This window comes from Amblyraja radiata, chromosome 1, assembly GCF_010909765.2.
Source record: "Amblyraja radiata isolate CabotCenter1 chromosome 1, sAmbRad1.1.pri, whole genome shotgun sequence".
NCBI classification, from domain to species: domain Eukaryota; kingdom Metazoa; phylum Chordata; class Chondrichthyes; order Rajiformes; family Rajidae; genus Amblyraja; species Amblyraja radiata.
Genome location: NC_045956.1, coordinates 68550194 through 68568537, shown reverse-complemented (window position 1 = coordinate 68568537; position 18344 = coordinate 68550194). Strand labels below are relative to the sequence as shown.

At 44.7% G+C, this 18344-nt stretch overlaps 1 protein-coding gene across 3 annotated transcripts in view; it reads left to right on the top strand.

Moving 5' to 3' along the window:
• The first annotated feature begins 983 nt into the window (after positions 1-983).
• The window catches only part of prdm5 (PR/SET domain 5), a 304708-nt gene continuing 287347 nt past the window's right edge, over positions 984-18344 (top strand). The window contains exon 1 of one of the 3 annotated variants that reach the window (XR_004412498.1): positions 984-1397. Coding sequence is in view for 2 of the 3 variants with exons in the window: in XM_033023632.1 (XP_032879523.1) it covers positions 1305-1397 (93 nt within the window). In the remaining variant the exon portion in view is untranslated. The remainder of the gene's footprint in view (positions 1398-18344) is intronic. The other 2 variants (XM_033023632.1, XM_033023623.1) reach the window with 2 other exon arrangements.

Sequence of the window (18344 nt, the reverse complement as noted above, 5' to 3'; positions counted from 1 at the left end):
GCACCTAATTTCTATGTTTCTAACCCTCTAGCTGTCTCCTCCCATCCTCCCATCCGCCCGCCCTCGGGCTCCTCCTCCTCCTCCCCTTTTCCTTCTTTCTCCCCCCCCCCCACCCCCCATCAGTCTGAAGAAGGGTTTCGGCCCGAAACGTCGCCTATTTCCTTCGCTCCATAGATGCTGCTGCACCCGCTGAGTTTCCCCAGCAATTTTGTGTACCTCAGGAATAGCTACTTCCCCTCAGCCATCAGGCTATTAAACCTGGCTCGGACAAAACTCTGATTATCAGCAACCACTTTCTGTTATTTGCACTACCAGTTTATTTATTCATGTGTGTATATATTTATATTATGGTATATGGACACATTTATCCGTTTTGTAGTAAATGCCTACTATTTTCTGTGTGCTTAAGCAAAGCAAGAATTTCATTGTCCTATACAGGGACACATGACAATAAACTCCACTTGAACTTGAACTTGACTTGAACTTATTGCCACAAAGGTAAACCGACACCATATGATGTTCTGGATGCTCGTTTCTTGAATTTTGGACACATTTATCATCTCGCTGGTACTGTGGCTTCGACGTCATTCTATCACAATGAAGTGCCAGACAAATCGCTCTCTTTTTTTACGTTATGCTGCTGGTTATGATGAAATGGAAAGGCTGGTGAAATTGATCCTCTTAATTCCTTTGGCGAACAGATTTGTCTTTTTACGTTGGGTGACGCAAAAAACCAAAACACCTATTTTGCTTCAGGTGCTGCATAATATTAAACAGTGATCTCGATGGGTCAGGTAGCATCAGTGGGGGGACAGAATAGGTGATGTTTTGGGTCGGGACCCGTCTTCAGACCTGATTCAGGGTATATTCCGTGTTAAACGATTTGAAAGTATTAAAAGGGATTTTTGAAATTCCTCACAACTTTTCCTCAGCTCGCATAGCTCGGCTGCAAACGGCCCGGATTCACTTACAACCAGAGGATGGTTTCACTCGACGGCGACTGGGGTGTCCGGGGAAGCGGAGCGGCGTGCAGCCCGCCTGCCTGCAGCTCACCCACCCACCGGCCTCCCTCCCTCCCTCCCACCCACCAGCCTGCCTCCAGCTCACCTCGCTGCTTTCCACGGAAAGCTCTGGTGCGAGTGAGAGGGTGGGAAGTACCCAAGCCAATCAGAGCGGCGCCGCCCAGGACTAACATGGCAGCAGCGCCGGGCCAGGCAGCAAGTTCCCGCAGGCAATCCGACCGGTGACAGCGGCTGCAAGCGCCCGACCTGACCTGACCCGACCCGACCCATCCCGCCGTCACCATGCTCGGCATGTACGTGCCCGATAGATTCTCCCTGAAATCCTCCAAAGTGCAAGAAGGGATCGGCCTGTACACTGCCAGACGGGTGAAAAAGGTTTGTGTCTTTTTTTTGTTTAAAAAGAGGGGAGAAACAAAATCAAAAGTTTTCTTATTTTCCTTAACCTGAGGGAAATAAGCGCTTTAGTGCTGTTTCCCAATGTTTCGCAGCTTTTAGGAGAGTGCCGGAGGGACGGCGGTCATCTTGCTCGAGTGCCACGTATTGAGTGCGCGGCTTTCTCTGAGTTTGTACACTCGCCTCAGCCCCCGGACTGCAGCTGCTAGCCCGGGCAACACAAAGGGAACCCCTCAGGATTATTACTACAACTCCGCCTTTACTGTATCTGCATCTGATTACGCTATTAACTATATGGCCCCTCTCAGTTCAGCCACTGAATTAAACTAACCCATGCCCCGCCGCATAGGTAGTTTCAAACGTCTGGTGAATGGTATGCACCTGAAATACCCATTGTTTATTATTTCAGATTTACATCATTTAAAGTATTATTATACTACAGTGATTTGATAAAAATGAACAGAAAGCTAATTTATTGAAAGATCAAACCTTCTACAGGTTGAGCATATTGGGTCTCCTTCATTTACCTGTTTAAGATATGAGCTGTTTTACTTTTGAGTGTTAATTTGCAGGTAACATTTTCCAGACTTTGATAGATGGTTGGGATGCTTTTGATCGTGATCCTGACCTCAGGTGCTGTCCGTGTGGAGTTTGCACTCCATGCATTTGGCCCAGGTGCTCCATTTTCCACCCTCATCCCAAAGACATGTGCGTTTGTGGGTTAATTATCTTTATAAATTGCCCCTATTGTGTAGGGAGTGGAAGCAAATGTGGGATAACACAGAACTAGTGATTGATAGCTATCATGGACAGTGGGCTGAGAGGCCTATTTCCATGCTGTATCTTTCCATCAAACAATCTTTATCAATATCTGGACGTGTAGAATCTGGTCGTTCTTGGAAGTAAAATACTTCTGTCATTGGGAATTAAGAGGAAGACAGTTCAAGAATGTATGCTGTTGTGTCTGGTTTATCATATGTGGTTCATGTGTTTTTACTTCTTGGACAGTCACTGAGGACTGAGGATCACCTGTATTGACTTCTCCTGTAGGTGAAATTTATAATTGTCCTCTGGTCAAATTGATTAATGAATAAACTAGAGGATGATAATATTTAAAAAAATGTAATGTGCTAAAAATACTGCAACGTGTGATCATTGAATGTGGAACAGGCCAGCACAGGTACAGGCACTTCAGCCCACAATGTTCATGCCAAACATGATGCCAAGTTATATTAATCTACTGTGCCTGTATGTGATCCATATAGCTTGATTCTCTCCATAACCATATGACTATTTAAAAGCATCTAAAATTATCACAATCTAATATACTTCCACCACCATCCCGGGCCGCAAATTCCAGGCACCCACCACTCTGTGTAAAAAAACCTCTCCCTCACATCTTCTTTAAACTTTGCCTCTCTCACTTTAAAGCTATGTCCTTTAGTCTTTGACATTCCCACCCTTGTGAAAAAGGTTCTTACTATCGAATGGACTGATGGAGAGTGAAACTGAGTCAATATCACTGATGGGTAACTTGCTATAGAGATGTGTAGAAAGGAACTGCAGTTGCTGGTTTACACCAAAGATAGACACAACATGCCAGAGTAACTCTGCGGGACAGGCAACATCAAATGCTGGAGTAATTCAGCAGGACAGACAGCATCCAATAGAGATGGCCAGTTATGATACAGAGAGAAAAACGAAGTTATCTGAAATTGGAGGTTTGGATGTTAAGTGGAAAACTGCAGTGTCCCCAGTAGGAGGATAAGGTGCTGGTCTTGGGGCTACTTGGAAAAGTGCAGGAAGACACTCTGAGCCCAGGAATTAAAGTAGTGGACAGCATAAAGCTCATGGTCACTCATGCAATGTGAAAGTAGTGCTCCACAAAACAGCTACACAGTTTGTCAATGTAAAGGAAACCAAGTTTTGCAAAATAAATGTAGTACACTAAACTGGAAGAAGTGCAAGTGAATCGCTGCTTCACCTTAAAAATATTTGGTCCCTGGATAATGGGAAGTTTAGTCTTGTTAATTGTCACATGTACAAAGGGACGGTGAAAAGCTTTTTTGGTTTGTGCTAACCAGTCAGTGGAAAGACTATGCATGATTCCAATCACTGTCTACAGTGTAAAGTTACATGATGAAGGGAATAAAGTTCAGCACAATATAAAGTCCAATCAAGTCTGATTAAAGATAGACTGAGGGTCTCCAATGGGGTAAATCGTAGCTCAGGACGGGAAGAGATTAATAACTAGTGTGACATTTCCTGTGATGTGTGGGCAACCTGACACACTCCATATTGAATTGTCCAACTTCAAGCAACTTCCCTTTTCTCTCTCTATCAGATATGGGCAATTTTTGCTGCATATCATCAATCTATGATAGACAAAAATGCTGGAGAAACTCAGCAGGTGCAGCAGCATCTATGGAGCGAATAGATGCTGCTGCACCCGCTGAGTTTCTCCAGCATTTTTGTGTACCTATGATATAGGCCTACCTTTTCTCTGACTATTAGCACATCCTGACCTGCTGGACTTGCTCTGCAGCTCCATTATTATTTGATTCATTAACGTATTTTACTGAAGAACCTAAATGACCTATCGCCATGATAACCCTAGTCTCACCTAATCAGTCAAGTCAAGTCAACTTTATTTGTCACATACACATACAAGATGTGCAGTGAAATGAAAGTGGCAATGCCTGCCGATTGTGCAAAAACAACAGAACAACAAAACAGAATAGAACAGAACCAGTATTTACATTTTAGAATAAAAAACAAAAAGACGCAACACAACAGTAAATTAGTCCCTGGTGAGATAAGAGTTTACAGTCCTGATGGCCTGTGGGAAGAAATTCTGTCTCATACTCTCTGTTTTCACAGCGTGACAGCGGAGGCGCTTGCCTGACCGTAGCAGCTGGAACAGTCCGTTGCTGGGGTGGTGGGGGTCCCTCATTATGTTGCTGGCTCTGGATCTGCACCTCTTGGTGTATAGGGGGCGCTGCACTGGCAGCAGCCTGTCAGCAGCTCGTTAGGTTTTTCCCCCAACTTTTTTTATTATTTTAGTATGTTTTAAAGTATGTTTTTGATGTTTCTCGGTGTGTTTTGTGTGGGGGGTGGTGTGGCGGGGTAAGGGGAAAACCGTTTCGGCCGCCTCCTCCACGGAGAGGCGACTTTTTCCAGGTCGCCTCCCCCGTGGCCTAACAGCAAGGATCGGCGCGGCCTTTCCTGGAGACGCGCCCGGGGCTTCAGCGGCGGGCGCAGCGTGGACTCTCGGCGTGGAGCGGGTGAGCACTCGCTGGGGCTCGCTGGAGGGAAGCGCTCCGTTTCGCTGGCCCGGGGCAGCCGACAGCCTGAAGCCCCGGTCTGCACAGCTCCAGCTGGCGCGGTGTCTACAGCCCGGGATCCCTCGTGGGGGACCCGGGGGAAGAAGAAGCCATCACGGCCGGCCCGCGGCCAACTTCTACCGCGGGTCCGGCATGGACTTACCATCACCCCTGGAGGGGAGCTTCGACCACCGGCCCAGAGGTCTGCAGTGCTTCTGGCTGTGGCGCAGCGGGAACCTTAAATCTTCGACCGCCGGCGTGTGGCCTACACCAGCCTGAAGCCGCGGTCTCTGGTGGGGAAGAGCCGATCCTGGACTTACCTTGCCTTTGACTTTGTCCCTTACCATCTGGACGCCCGCAGCAACGGCTGCGGAGGGTGGAGGTCCCGACCACGGGGGGAAATGGAGGAGGTCTGGCCAAGTTCTGTGCCTTCCACCACAATGCTGTGGTGGATGTTTGTGTTACATTTTTATTGTGGTTGTGTATTCTTTATTATTGTACCGCTGCAGACAACCCAAAATTCCACCGACCCTGGTTGTGTGGCAATAAATTCTATCAAATCAATTCTATCAAATACGTCCTGTAGGAGGGGGGGTGAGTGTAGTTACCATAGTGCGTTCAGCCGAATGCACTACTCTCTGCAGAGCCTTCCTGTCCTGGGCAGAGCTGTTCCCAAACCAGATTGAGATGGTGTCGGACAAAATGCTTTCTACAGCCCCAGAGTAGAAGCACTGAAGGATCCTCAGAGGGAACCCCGCTCTGGACCACTTGGACAACAAAAACTCATATGTTAGGCTGTTATTCATTGATTACAGCTCGGCGTTTAATCCGATCATCCCCTCCAAGCTGGTTACCAAGCTCTCAAATTTGGGTCTCTGCACATCCCTCTGCAAATGCATCCTCGACTTCCTCATCCATAGACCACAGTTTGTCCGTATTGGTGGGAATGTGTCATCCTCGATAACAATCAGCACGGGATCACCTCAAGGCTGCGTGCTCAGCCCCTTGCTGTACTCGCTCTATACTCATGACTGCGTAGCCGGTCATAGTGCAAACTCCATCATCAAGTTCGCCGACCACACCACTGTTGTGGGACGAATCACTGATGGTGACGAGTCAGAGTATAGAAGCGAGATCGACCGACTGACCAAATGGTGCTAGCACAATAACCTGGCTTTCCACACCAGCAAAACCAAGGAACTGATTGTGGACTTTGGAAGGGGTAGGATAGGGTCCCACAATCCCGTTTATATCAACGGGATGATGGTGGAAAGGGTCAAGAACTGCAAATTCCTGGGCGTGCATATTTCCGAAGATCTTTCCTGGTTCCAGCATACTGATGCAATTCTACTTCCTGAGGAGATTACGCAGTCAGTATGTCAAAGAGGACTTTCTCGAACTTCTACAGGTGCACAGTAGAGAGCATGCTGACCGGTTGCATCATGGCTTGGTTCGGCTACTTGAGCGTCCGGGAGCAGAAAAGAATGCAGAAAGTTGTGATGGCTGCCCAATCCATCATCAGCTCTGACCTCCCCACCATCGAAGGGATCTATCGCAGTCGCTGCCTTAAAAAGGCTGCCAACATCATCAAGGACCCACACCATCCTGGCCACACACTCATCTCTCCGCTGCAATCAGGTAGAAGGTACAGGTGCCTGAAATCTGGTACATCCAGGTTCATGAACAGCTTATTCCTCACAGCCATCAGGCTATTAAACTCGCCATCAAACAAACTCTGAACTATAACAGCCTATTGCACTTTATCTGTTTATTTATGTGTATATATATGGTCTATGCTATGACACACTGAACTGTTCTGTATTTATGCTTACTATATTCTGTTGTGCTGCAGCAAGCAAGAATTTCATTGTCCCATCTGGGACACATGACAATAAACTCTCTTGACTTGACTTGACTTGACTTGAATTTCCTCAGCTGCCTGATGTGTTAAAGTTGCTGCCTTGCCGTACTCACCAGTGCGGCAGTGTGTGTTGTACATGTCAGATCCTCTGTGATGTGGACTCCCAGGTATTTAAAGCAGCTCACCATATCCACAGTAGTCCCATTTATCTCCAGTGGCGTGTACGTCCTCGGATGTTGAGCCCTTCTAAAGTCCACAATCAGCTCCTTAGTTTTTGTGACATTCAAGAGGAGGCTGTTGTCATAACACCAGAGTGCCAGATCAGCCACCTCCTCCCGGTAGGCCTTCTCATCGTTATTGGAGAACAGGCCCACCACCACAGTGTCATCAGCAAACTTGATGATGGAGTTGGATCTGAACCTGGCCACACAGTCATGTGTGTACAGGGAGTACAGTAGGGGGCTGAGGATGCAACCCTGGGGGGATCCTGTGTTCGGGATGAGGGGGTTTGAGGTATGTCTCCCCATCTTGACCACCTGGGGCCTGGCGTTGAGAATGTCCAGGACCCAGGCATACAGGGGAGTGTTCAGTCCCAGTTCCAGCAGCTTCTCAGCAAGTCTGGTGGGGACTATGGTATTGAAGGCTGAACTGAAATCAATGAACAGCATCCTCACGTAGCCCCCCTTCTGGCTGTCAAGATGAGAGAGAGCGGTGTGCAAAACCTGGGAGATCGGATCATCCGTGGATCTGTTCGGACGGTATGCAAACTGCAGCGGGTCCATGGTACAAGGGAGGAAGGCACAGATGTGGTTCTTGAACAGCCTCTAGAAGCATTTAATGTCTACTGAGGTGTGGGTCACCGGTCGATAGTCATTCAAGTAAGCTGGAGAGGCATTCTTAGGCACTGGTACAATAGTGGATCTTTTGAAGCAGGCAGGGACCACGGACTTGGCTAGGGAGAGGTTGAATATTGTGGTGAGCAGTGGAGCAAGCTGAGTATGCTTATGTAGCTGAGTAAGTATAATTTTATGGATGAGAAATTGTGTTCAACCAATTGATGACTTCTTTGACAAAGTAACTAGCATGCTAGATAACAAGGAAGCCAATGGATGTAGCAAGTTTTGTTATGCAATATTTGGTCTGTGAAGTGCCCCATAAAAGATTACCGCATTAGATAAGCACCTGTGGACTTGAACGTAACAGGTTAAGTCCAGGAGGTCAGATATGGGGCTTTATGTGTGGGCCAGATATATTGTCAGTGCAGGGGGGCTAGGAGCAAGGCTAAATGTGAATCCAGAGTCAAGGTCTGGAATAGTACTAGGTGTGCAGTCAAAGCTGGGAAAATGGGAGTGGTCAGCACTGGGGACCTAAGCAGGTAAGCAGCTATGATCAGGGTAGAATAGGGGACCAGGTGTAAGGCTGGACTCGGGGTCAGGGATGAGAGAAGGTATGCAACTGGAGTCAGGGTCAGGAGTAGTACCAGGTGTGCAGTGAGACCCAGGTTGGTCAAGTGCTTGATTATAATCTAATTTCCATACATGAATACACTAAGATCATTCACATGCTGCACCTGTTGATCATAGCCTGGCTCTACTGTGGAATATAATCAGGAATGTAATTAGGAATGTAATTTAGTCTAACCTTATTCATAGCTAATCCAATTTAAAGCATAAATATTGCATTCAAGTGTAAGTTAAACATACTTTAAGCTACAGTATGCACCAGATTGCACAATTTCAAGCTGAAAAATGCAAAAGCGCCACACCAATGGGAGGGGGGACACCCCCTTCCCACACCCTCCCTCCACCTACTCTCCCCCCCTTCAGGTCATCAGCTAGGGAGGTGCCGGCACTCCCGGTTGGGGGGGGGGGGGGGGGGGGGGGGGGGGAGGGCTGCTCTGGTAATTATTTATAGTCTGTAACCCCTGCCAAAGGCGTCTGGTGTCCCGCTGCTCCATCTGCGACTCCATCCTGTCCCTGTACCTCCTTTTTTTGTCCTTCCGCTTTGTTCTATCTAACCCTCTCCCACTTTCTCTGCAATGGAACATCGACTTAATACTCTCTTTTTGCTAGTTCTGACATTGATTACTTAACCAGATATGTTAACTTTGTTTCTCTTCCCACAGATGCTGCCTGACCTGTTGAGTGTTCAGTATTTTCATAATTCCTGCTTCTCACTGGTTTTCACAAATAGCTTTTTGGTTCTCATTGTTATCATCCCCTTCAGGTTAAGGGGATAGATTAAGAATGTACACCAAACTAAACTGCATAATTCTCTTTGTATTTTCAGTTAGGGTGCCATTAAAATCATAATTGAAGACATTTTACAGTGAGGTCTCTTAACTATTTGCTGTTTATTGAGGAAGGATCAACAATTTCAATGTTGAAACCAAGCAGCTAAATGAAAAATTCTAGCAACATTGCTTATGGCCATGCAAACAGATGGCTGTGATCCCTCTGAGAATGTAGCAATTTCCCATTTTACACTCGTGCCATTCTAGATGGTTATCTGGTATGCGATGCAAGCCATCAAAGCTTGAATCTGGTTAAAAAAAAACACGACAATTGTAGAATTAAGGATTATGAAATCCCTTGCTTCAAAACTTGCAAAAAGAGAGTATAAGTCCATGTTCAGTTGCAAAGAATGTGGAAGAGGGTTAGATAGGACAAAGCGTAAATCTCTGAATTTAGACTGGATTTTACTTCGGAGTCACGTGAGTGACTACGTGAAGAACCCGCTTCCAACGCATGCGTGCCATATCGCTACACGCATTGCACGAGTCAACAGAAGGGTGGAGGACATCCACCAGTAACGGGAGAAGGAACAAAGGACCAGCAAAAGGCAGGTAAGGACTCTGCATTTTTATTCACAGAAAAATGGACAGAGTGAAAAGGAAGCGGTCTGCAAAAAAGCTGCCCGAGAAACGCGTTGTAAACGTGGATGAACGGCAGAGACAGCAGCCGTCGGCTCTAGAGGCCTCGGTAGAGGAATCAGCTGTGCCAGAAATCATTCTGGCACCGACGAAACTTACTCACCGGCCGGGAGGCAAAGTTCAAACAAAAACGTACCATCTAGCAGAGCCCGACTTGGAGCAGCAGCGGGCGACCAGCCCGTATCAATATCGGACCAGGGCTGAACGGGTGCGGCAGACGGAACAAACCCGCTATGAGTGGCTGCATACGGAGCAGCCAGGAGAAACGGCTGACCGGGAACAGACGTGGACCGACAGTCAGGACCGGTGTGGCCAGCGGCGGGACGAGGAAAGCCCGCAAACCAGCACCCGTGAGTACCGGGAACGGGAACAGCTGGGATACAAAGAGCAGCACACTGCTGAAAGGCTGCAGGAATGGGAGCAGCCAAAAATAGCAAGTGCAGCTCACCGTCTAAAGGAGCTGCTGGAGGAGCTCCTTCACAGTGGCAGTCCCATGAATGTGGAGACTAGCCACAGTGGGCAGACAAGCCCCATATGGGTACCCCGTGAGGGACCCCCTGAAATCTCGACCTCTTCGGAGGAGAGTGGGCAGGACCCTGATGGGCCAGACCCTGATCACACAGCTTCCCATGATCCTGAATCTGCAGAAAAACATACACTGCTGGACATGGTGGCTGATTACTTCAAACCAAGTCAAACAGGGGCAGACTTGGATTCCAGGATGGCAGCCAGTATTAACTACATGTCTGGCCATCAACTCCAACAACAAATATTCACAGAGACACTGGCCAGACATATGCCACCTGGTAACTGTGATGTATTACAAATCCCCAGTGTCAACCAATGCATTTGGAAGCATATGGGGAAGGAAATCAGGAACCATGATCTCAAAATCCAGAAAGCCTTAAAGGGGCTTACGGCAGGGATCACAGCTTACATCCGCACCCTGGACAAAACAGAGCAAACTAAAGGCCACCAAGACGCACTAGCCCTGTTCTGTAATGTACAATATGAGCTGAATAGCATGCGGAGGGCGGCTATTCAGCCAGCACTGGATCCTAAATATGCAACAATTTGCAAACAAAGAGCCGTTAAAACCCCAACCCTTTTGTTTGGGGAAGCCAAGACACTGGGGCTCATCAAAACCAGCGCAAAGGCTTATTTTGGATCACGGTACCAGCCACATGGAAGACCGAAAAGTGTGGCTTATATCAGTGGCAGTGCCAGAACCCAATATAACCTGCAGCAGCCTTCTTTTAGGGTATGGCCAGGGACGGCCACCCTGGAAGATGCGGAAGCCTAAACCTCCAGTACAACCACGAACACGAATAAAAACAAAACCCCTTTTTTTCAAAAAACAAAGAAAATAATACAACCACCAGTAACCATGGAGGTAGGTGGGTGTGGTTCTTTTGTAAAAAAGGGACCCACGACGGTGGGAGGGAGGTTGCAATACTACAGTGACGAATGGTGTAAAATCACTACAGACTCGTATGTTCTAAGCAGTATTCAGGGTTATCTGATAGAATTTACTCATCCCAATAACCCCCCAGTACAACATACACCAGAAAGGCATTTCGTCCTTACAAAAACCGAACAATCTAAAGCCCACATGGAGCTACAACGATTGTATACAAAAGGTGTGATTGAGCATACTACTCATGAACAATTAAAATTTGTATCAAACATATTTATTAAAAATAAAAAAGATGGGGGTTGCAGGATTATCATTGACCTTTCAACCCTAAACACATTCGTTCAATATGTTCATTTTAAGATGGATACCTTTATCACTGCTAAAGAATTAGTATCAGCTGGTTTCTATATGACAAGCATTGACTTAAAAGATGCATACTATACAGTACCCATCAAAGGGGAACACAGACGGTAGTTAAGTGTAAATTGATACCAGAAACGAATATGGATTATCTAGGATTCACCATTAACACGGTCAATATGTTAGTAACTTTACCAATAAATAAAGCCGCAGCCCTACAGGAGGATTGCAGCGAGCTTCTTAACACCAACAGACCCTCCATTAGACGGGTAGGCCGGATAATTGGGAAGATTGTGGCTACATTTCCGGGCCACACATTTTGGGCCATTACATTATCAAAATTTGCAAAGAGCAAAAATTAGAGCACTCAAATTTAACAAAGGTCATTTTGATAGACCTATGGAGCTGCCTACGGAAGCTATAATTGAACTACAGTGGTGGGAACATAGCATTAGGTATTGCTCCAACCCCATCATTATTGACAACTCGTCTATGGTATTACAAAATGGTGTATCCAAAGAAACATTTGGATATCGGCAACATAAAGGTAAGCTAAATTCAGTGGCAGACACCAGGTCACGCAAATTTAATGAAAACACGGAATGGATGTTAAATAAAATGTATTTGCTGAAATTACAGCAAAATATGGTAGACCAGATATTGATATTTTTGCGTCCAGGTTGAATCACCAATTACCAAGGTATGTGTCCTGGGAACCAGACCCTGGGGCAGAAGCTACAGATGCTTTCTCACTGCATTGGGGGAAATGGCGTTTTTTATGCTTTTCCCCCATTCTGCATCATCAATCGGGTACAAAGGAAAATTCAACAATATTCGGCATCTGGGATTCTCATAGTACCCGATTGGCCTACTCAACCGTGGTATTCGGTCATACAGGGGATGGTGTTAGAACCATGTTCCATTATTGGACATAGCCCGAATTTATTAATTCATCCAGTAACTGGAGGGGGGCAGTCACCCATGCCATAAGACTATGGATTTGTTGATTTGTAGAGTCTGAAAGACCCACTACACGGCATGGGGCTGTCAGACAGGACGATGAATCTCATCACATCCGCACAAAGACTGTCAACACGGAAGCAGTACCTCGGACACATCAAGAAATGGGGCATATACTGCTTTGACAACAACCTAGACCAAAGGGCCAAGAATATTCCGGCCGTATTGGAATTCTTAACAAACCTCCATTATGATAAACGATTGGGCTACAGTGCCATCAATAGTGCCAGAAGTGCACTCTCCAATTACCTATCACAAGGAACGGAGCGGCACACGGTGGGAACGCACCCCCTGGTAACAAAACTTATGAGGGGCATATTCAATGCAAATCCCCCTAAAACCAGGTACTCCAAAATCTGGGATGTGGGTGTCGTTTTAAACATGCTGAGGAGCTGGTAGCCCATAAACAGCATTATCACTGCAGAAACTGACCATGAAGATGGTTATGCTCATGGCGTTAGTTACTGCACAACGAGTCCAGTCATTAAGCAAACTGAGCCTGGACTCCTTGATCATCTCACGAGAGAAACTGGTGTTTGTCATACATGAGTTAATAAAACAAACAGACCAGGTTCATCGGGTCAAGTGATTGAATTTATGGCATATCCATATGACGAACGTCTGTGTATAGCAAGACATATCCAATTATACATGGAATATACTAAGAGCATTCGAGGTCAGGAAATGGCTTTGTTAATTTCTTACAAGAAACCGCACAAAAGGGTCACGACCCAAACTATCTCAAGGTGGCTCAAATGTGTCCTAAAGATGGCAGGAATAAACACTAATGGTTTTAAATCTCATTCCACCAGGGCTGCAGCAAAATCCGCAGCAAAAATTCTGAGGTACCCACGGACCAAATCCTCAGAATAGCAGGATGGTCATCCGAAAGGACTTTCCAAAGGTTTTATAATAAACCAGTTTTTGGAGCCATCATCATTTTCGGAAAGCATTTTACGTTCAATATTATAATTTGCCCGAAGGGTTACGGGGCTATGATTTCAATTAATAAATGTATTTACTCGTTATATCACACAAGTCTTTGTATAAGTGTGTCTAAAATTGCTAATGATACTCTCTCCCGATACCCAAGGCAGTTGTGAAGCATGGACTCGTTCCACGGCATGAGGTCACAGAGCTTTGAAATCTTCACGTAGTCACTCACGTGACTCCGAAGTAAAATAGTAAGATTAAACGAGAACTTACCAGTTTGAAGTTTGATCTGTATTTTATGAGGAGGAACGTTGAGGGAATACGTGCCCTCCGCTCCCACCCTCCTATGATCATATCAAAACTGGTATCTCTTTGATAATCTTACTATGTTAGGTCATTATAGTTTCTGTGACCTCACACCGCTGCTTTGAAGAATGGCACGCATGCGTTGGAAGCGGGTTCTTCACGTATTCCCTCAACGTTCCTCCTCATAAAATACAGATCAAACTTCAAACTGGTAAGTTCTCGTTTAATCTTACTATTTTGTAAGCAAATGTACACACATCTGATAGTGATGGAAGGAGAATGCTTTATGCAATTCAAGACCAGCAGGGTGGCAATTGGAGCTCTGGATTTCACTTCAATGATCCCAGTCTTAGCACAATTCAGCTGCCCTGGCCTGGAATACCTGTTTACAAAATGCTGTCTCTTGGCATTCCTCATATCACCCAAGTCAACGCCAAGGTGGCACTGGAAGAATTATACTCCAGTATTAACATTCTAGACACAGTGAACGTTGATGCCTTGTTCACTATCACCAGTTACTTCAATCAAGTAAACAGTAGGAAAGTACTCTCCCAATACCATCATGTCTCCTGCCTCACATGGGGTGTTAACACTCTTGATCACTCCTGAGCCATCATCAGGTACAGCTATCACTCCATCCGTCACCCTCATTTGGGCAGTCTAATCATCCGTTGATGCTGCTTCTGCTGGCTTACAGACAGAGACTGAAATGTGTGGCACCAGCAAAAAGATGAATACAGCAGTGAGTGGTCTGTGAGGACAAGGGTTTACTTCAGGACTGCTTTGAGCTAATGGACTGGACCTTATTCATGACCATTCAACTGAATGTATATACCCCAGTCCTCACCAGTTTCACCAAGAAATGCATTGTCGATTGAATTCCAACAAAGACAAGGTTTATCCCAACCAGAAACATTGGCTGCACAGGGAGGTTCGCTCTCTGCTAAAGTCCTGATCCGAAAGTTTCAAGAAGTTTGATCTTGCACTGTACAACAAAGCCAAGTATGATTTTTGCAAGGCTATCAGGGATTCCAAGAGAGATTTTCAAAATAAGCTGGAAGTTTATTTTAATCAAGTGGTAGGACCTGAATACCATCATGCGCTACAAGCCAAAGTCGGGGCCAATCTCTGGTGATGAAGGACCTGGATGACTTTCATGCTTTCGACTGCCTGACCCTGCGAAGAGGGATGAACACAGCCTCGCCCATCATGGATATCACTTTCATCTATCCCATCCATCTTCACAGTGCTCTGCATCAGGACAGCAGGAAGTATTGTCAAGGATGTCGGACACCTAACCATTCCTTTTTCTTCTACCTTCTTGGAGAAGATCCAGGCAATGGACAACCCAGACAACCAGACTTAAGAATCCTTGTTTTTATAACATGATTTTCTATAATGCAAGGTTTTTCAATATGGTAACTACTGTGTTAGAGCAGACTATGGTATGGTAACTACCATAATATGGTAACTACCTATACTCATAACTCTACCTCATTTGGTTATTCTGTTATTGTACTTGTTATTGTACTGTTATCGTCCCGCGGTCTGCGGTGCTTCTGGCTGTGGCGCCAACTTTAAATCTCCGACCGCCGGCTTGCGGCCTACACCAACCTGAAGCCGCGGTCTCTGGTGGGGAGGCACCGATTCAGGACTTTCCTGGACTTTTTACCTTGTCTGCACATCTGGACGCCCGCAGCAACGGCTGCGGAGGGTTGAGGTCCCGACCACGGGGGAAAGTGGAGGAGGACTGGCCAAATTTTGTGCCTTCCACCACAGTGATGAATGCTGTGGTGGATGTTTGTGTTAAATTGTTATTGTGTATTTGTGTGTTCTTTATCATTGTACCGCTGCTGGCAACATTCTTTTAAAATTCTTTTTAAATACTTATTTATTATTTTTACTAATGAGTGTACATATGTGTCAATGGTTGTCGTGTTTGTATTTTTTAACCGGAGGAGATGCAATGGAATTTCATTGCACAGTATTGTGCAATGACAATAAACGTATTCATTCATTCATTCATTCATTCATTCATTCATTCATTCATTCATTCATTCATTCATTCATTCATTTCACTTGCACTTTATGTGCAAGTGACGAATAAAACCGTATTGTATTGTATTAATACTCTTTTACACCACTTAGATTTTGTATTACAATCTGGCACCATTCTGCTGTTTTCCACTCATGTTTGCTATATTTATCATTACTGTGTGTATGCTGTTTGTGTGCTTTGAGTGAACAAGGACTTTCATTACGCTGGTGTTTATGACAATAAATTAATCATTTCATCTCATCTAATTAATCTCTATCTTTAAAGTGAATTCCACCAACGAGGAACACACAAGGTTGCTTAAGTTTATTTTAGGCTGCAGGAGATGTTTTTCTGTTTGTTTGTGCACATAGTTATCAAATTGATCATTGAACCATTGGTCAGCAGGGGAAACAGTTCTCTAAACAGCAGTGCAGTATGGCAAGGCTGCCCATTTTTTATCAAGGAGTAGAGACGTGCTGATTGCACCCATGCTGCCATTTACTGTAAAACTGCTGTCAGAATGCTTCTGCTTCACCACTAAATAGTCAGTCACTTGCAGGTCAGTGTCTTGTTCTTCAGGCTATAGTTTGTGTCATGACACATTAATTTTAGGATCATATTATGCAAGGCTAACGTAAAGGCAAAGAGAAAGGATGGCTGCTCAGAGATCATACCTTTAGGGTTTGGTATTAATAACATTGGGTAATATAAACTGTAGAAGAGGTATCGGCAATGGCAGAAGCAAAACTTAACCACAAGACAAGTCATTGAAGGAGGAAGATAAAGTGAGATTAAGAGGCATCAGGTTTGATGACAGATTATAGAAAGTTAATTTATTTAATATTAGAATGAAGGGGACAAGGAAGCGATGTGATAATGTTTGCTCAAACTAATGAGAGGGTAGAAAAAAATGTTTTACAGTAGGTTAGCTGATTCTTTGCAATACTGGCCTTTGCACTTCTTCAAAGGTTTCATTATGTTTCAATCTATTATCCACAATCGGTTAATGAGGAAGCACAAATGCAGTGCAGCGAGTATATCATCCTAAATAATTTCTTAAGTCAATGTTGTTGCTGATTTTTGCAAGATGTTTCCCCTTCTAACAATGTTAGATGATTGGATTATTTTAATATTTAACTCATTTCAATGTACTTGTGCCACTTTTTGAGATTGGCTTATCTTGATTTAGAGACTGTCTCTCCAGTCCACTTGTATTAAGGAGGATACTTAATATAATTCTGTTGTTACCAACATGAACACACTGGCCACTTTCAGCAGAGATTCACCAAGAGTGGAAGCTAAATTTATTTTATTTTGGTGTAGTTCTGGACGCCACATTACAGGGACTCTGTGGAGGCTTAAGAGCGTTCACCAGGATGTTGCCTGGATTAGAGAGTATTATCTATAAGGAAAGGTCAAACATGGTTTGTTTTCTCTGGAGTGTCAGAAAGTGATGGGTGACTTGATAAAAAGTCTATAAAATTATTAGTCATAAATATTGTCTACAGTCAGAATCTGTTTCACATGGTTAAAATATTAGAGGGCAATGATTTAAGATGAATGTGGAAAAATTTAAAGGAGCTTCGCAAAGCAAGTTTGTTACCCAGAGCGTGCCTAGAATCCGCTGCGAAGATAGGTGGTGGAAGCAGATACAATGACAACATTTAAGAGGTACGTGAACAGGCAGGGGATGGAAGGATATAAACCACATGTAAGTAATGGGATTAGTTTATACTGGCATTATGGTGGGCATGTTGTGGTCTGAAGGACCTGTTTCTATGTAGTATGTTCCTATGTTCTATGCTTCCCATGGATAAGATGCATGGTTAATTTTATCATCCCATTTGCTAATGTATTTTGCAGGTTAGGTATTGATCCTGGTGTCTTGTGGCCTTCTTGACTTATTGGTACACCATTAGGCAAATTTACATACTAATTGACCAGAGAACTTTGCAAATTGTTTAGCTCTCCTGTCTCACTTTTATATTCTCTCCATTGTTCTTTTGCTTCAGATGCAAGCATCCAGAAGTTATAATGCCCTTTCAGAACTGCCAATATAGCTATGTGATCAGTGTCAAGGTGTAGAAACAGCTCTGGTATGTACGTTTCTCCTCGTGGGTTGACTGAGGCCAGCAAAAGAAGAACTCTTTGTATGACTTCTTGAGTGGATCACTGGGATGATCAGTGCTAACTCAAGGCAAAACAAATGGTATTGCAATACATCGTATCAATGTGTAGCATGACTAAGAATTCTGCTGACACTTATACCTTAGGTGTACACGGCTTAAATGTTGAGCATACTTTTAAGTAATGGATAAAGGAATACTGCAATGCCAACAAAGGCATGGCAATATAGGGAGCATAGGAACAAGATTAGCCAATAAATTGCTTTGAACCAGGTCTACTATTCAATTAAACTATGACTAGTTGTATTTTAACTTAATTTACATGTATAACTGCCAACAAATATCAACAAATCTCACATCACAACAAATATCTGTAAAGTCTTTAAAATCCTCTGGTCACATGCATTTATAGTCATTAAGAGAGAGAATTTCAGATTTTACTTCGGAGTCACGTGAGGGACTCCATGAAGAACCCGCTAGTCCGCATGCGCGTCATTACGCTACACGCATTGCACGAGTCATTTCGATGGAGGAAGGACGTTCCTCCTAAACGGCTGGTGTATACAACCAGCGAAGACAGGTAAGAGATCTACGTTTTTCTTACCTCTAGAAT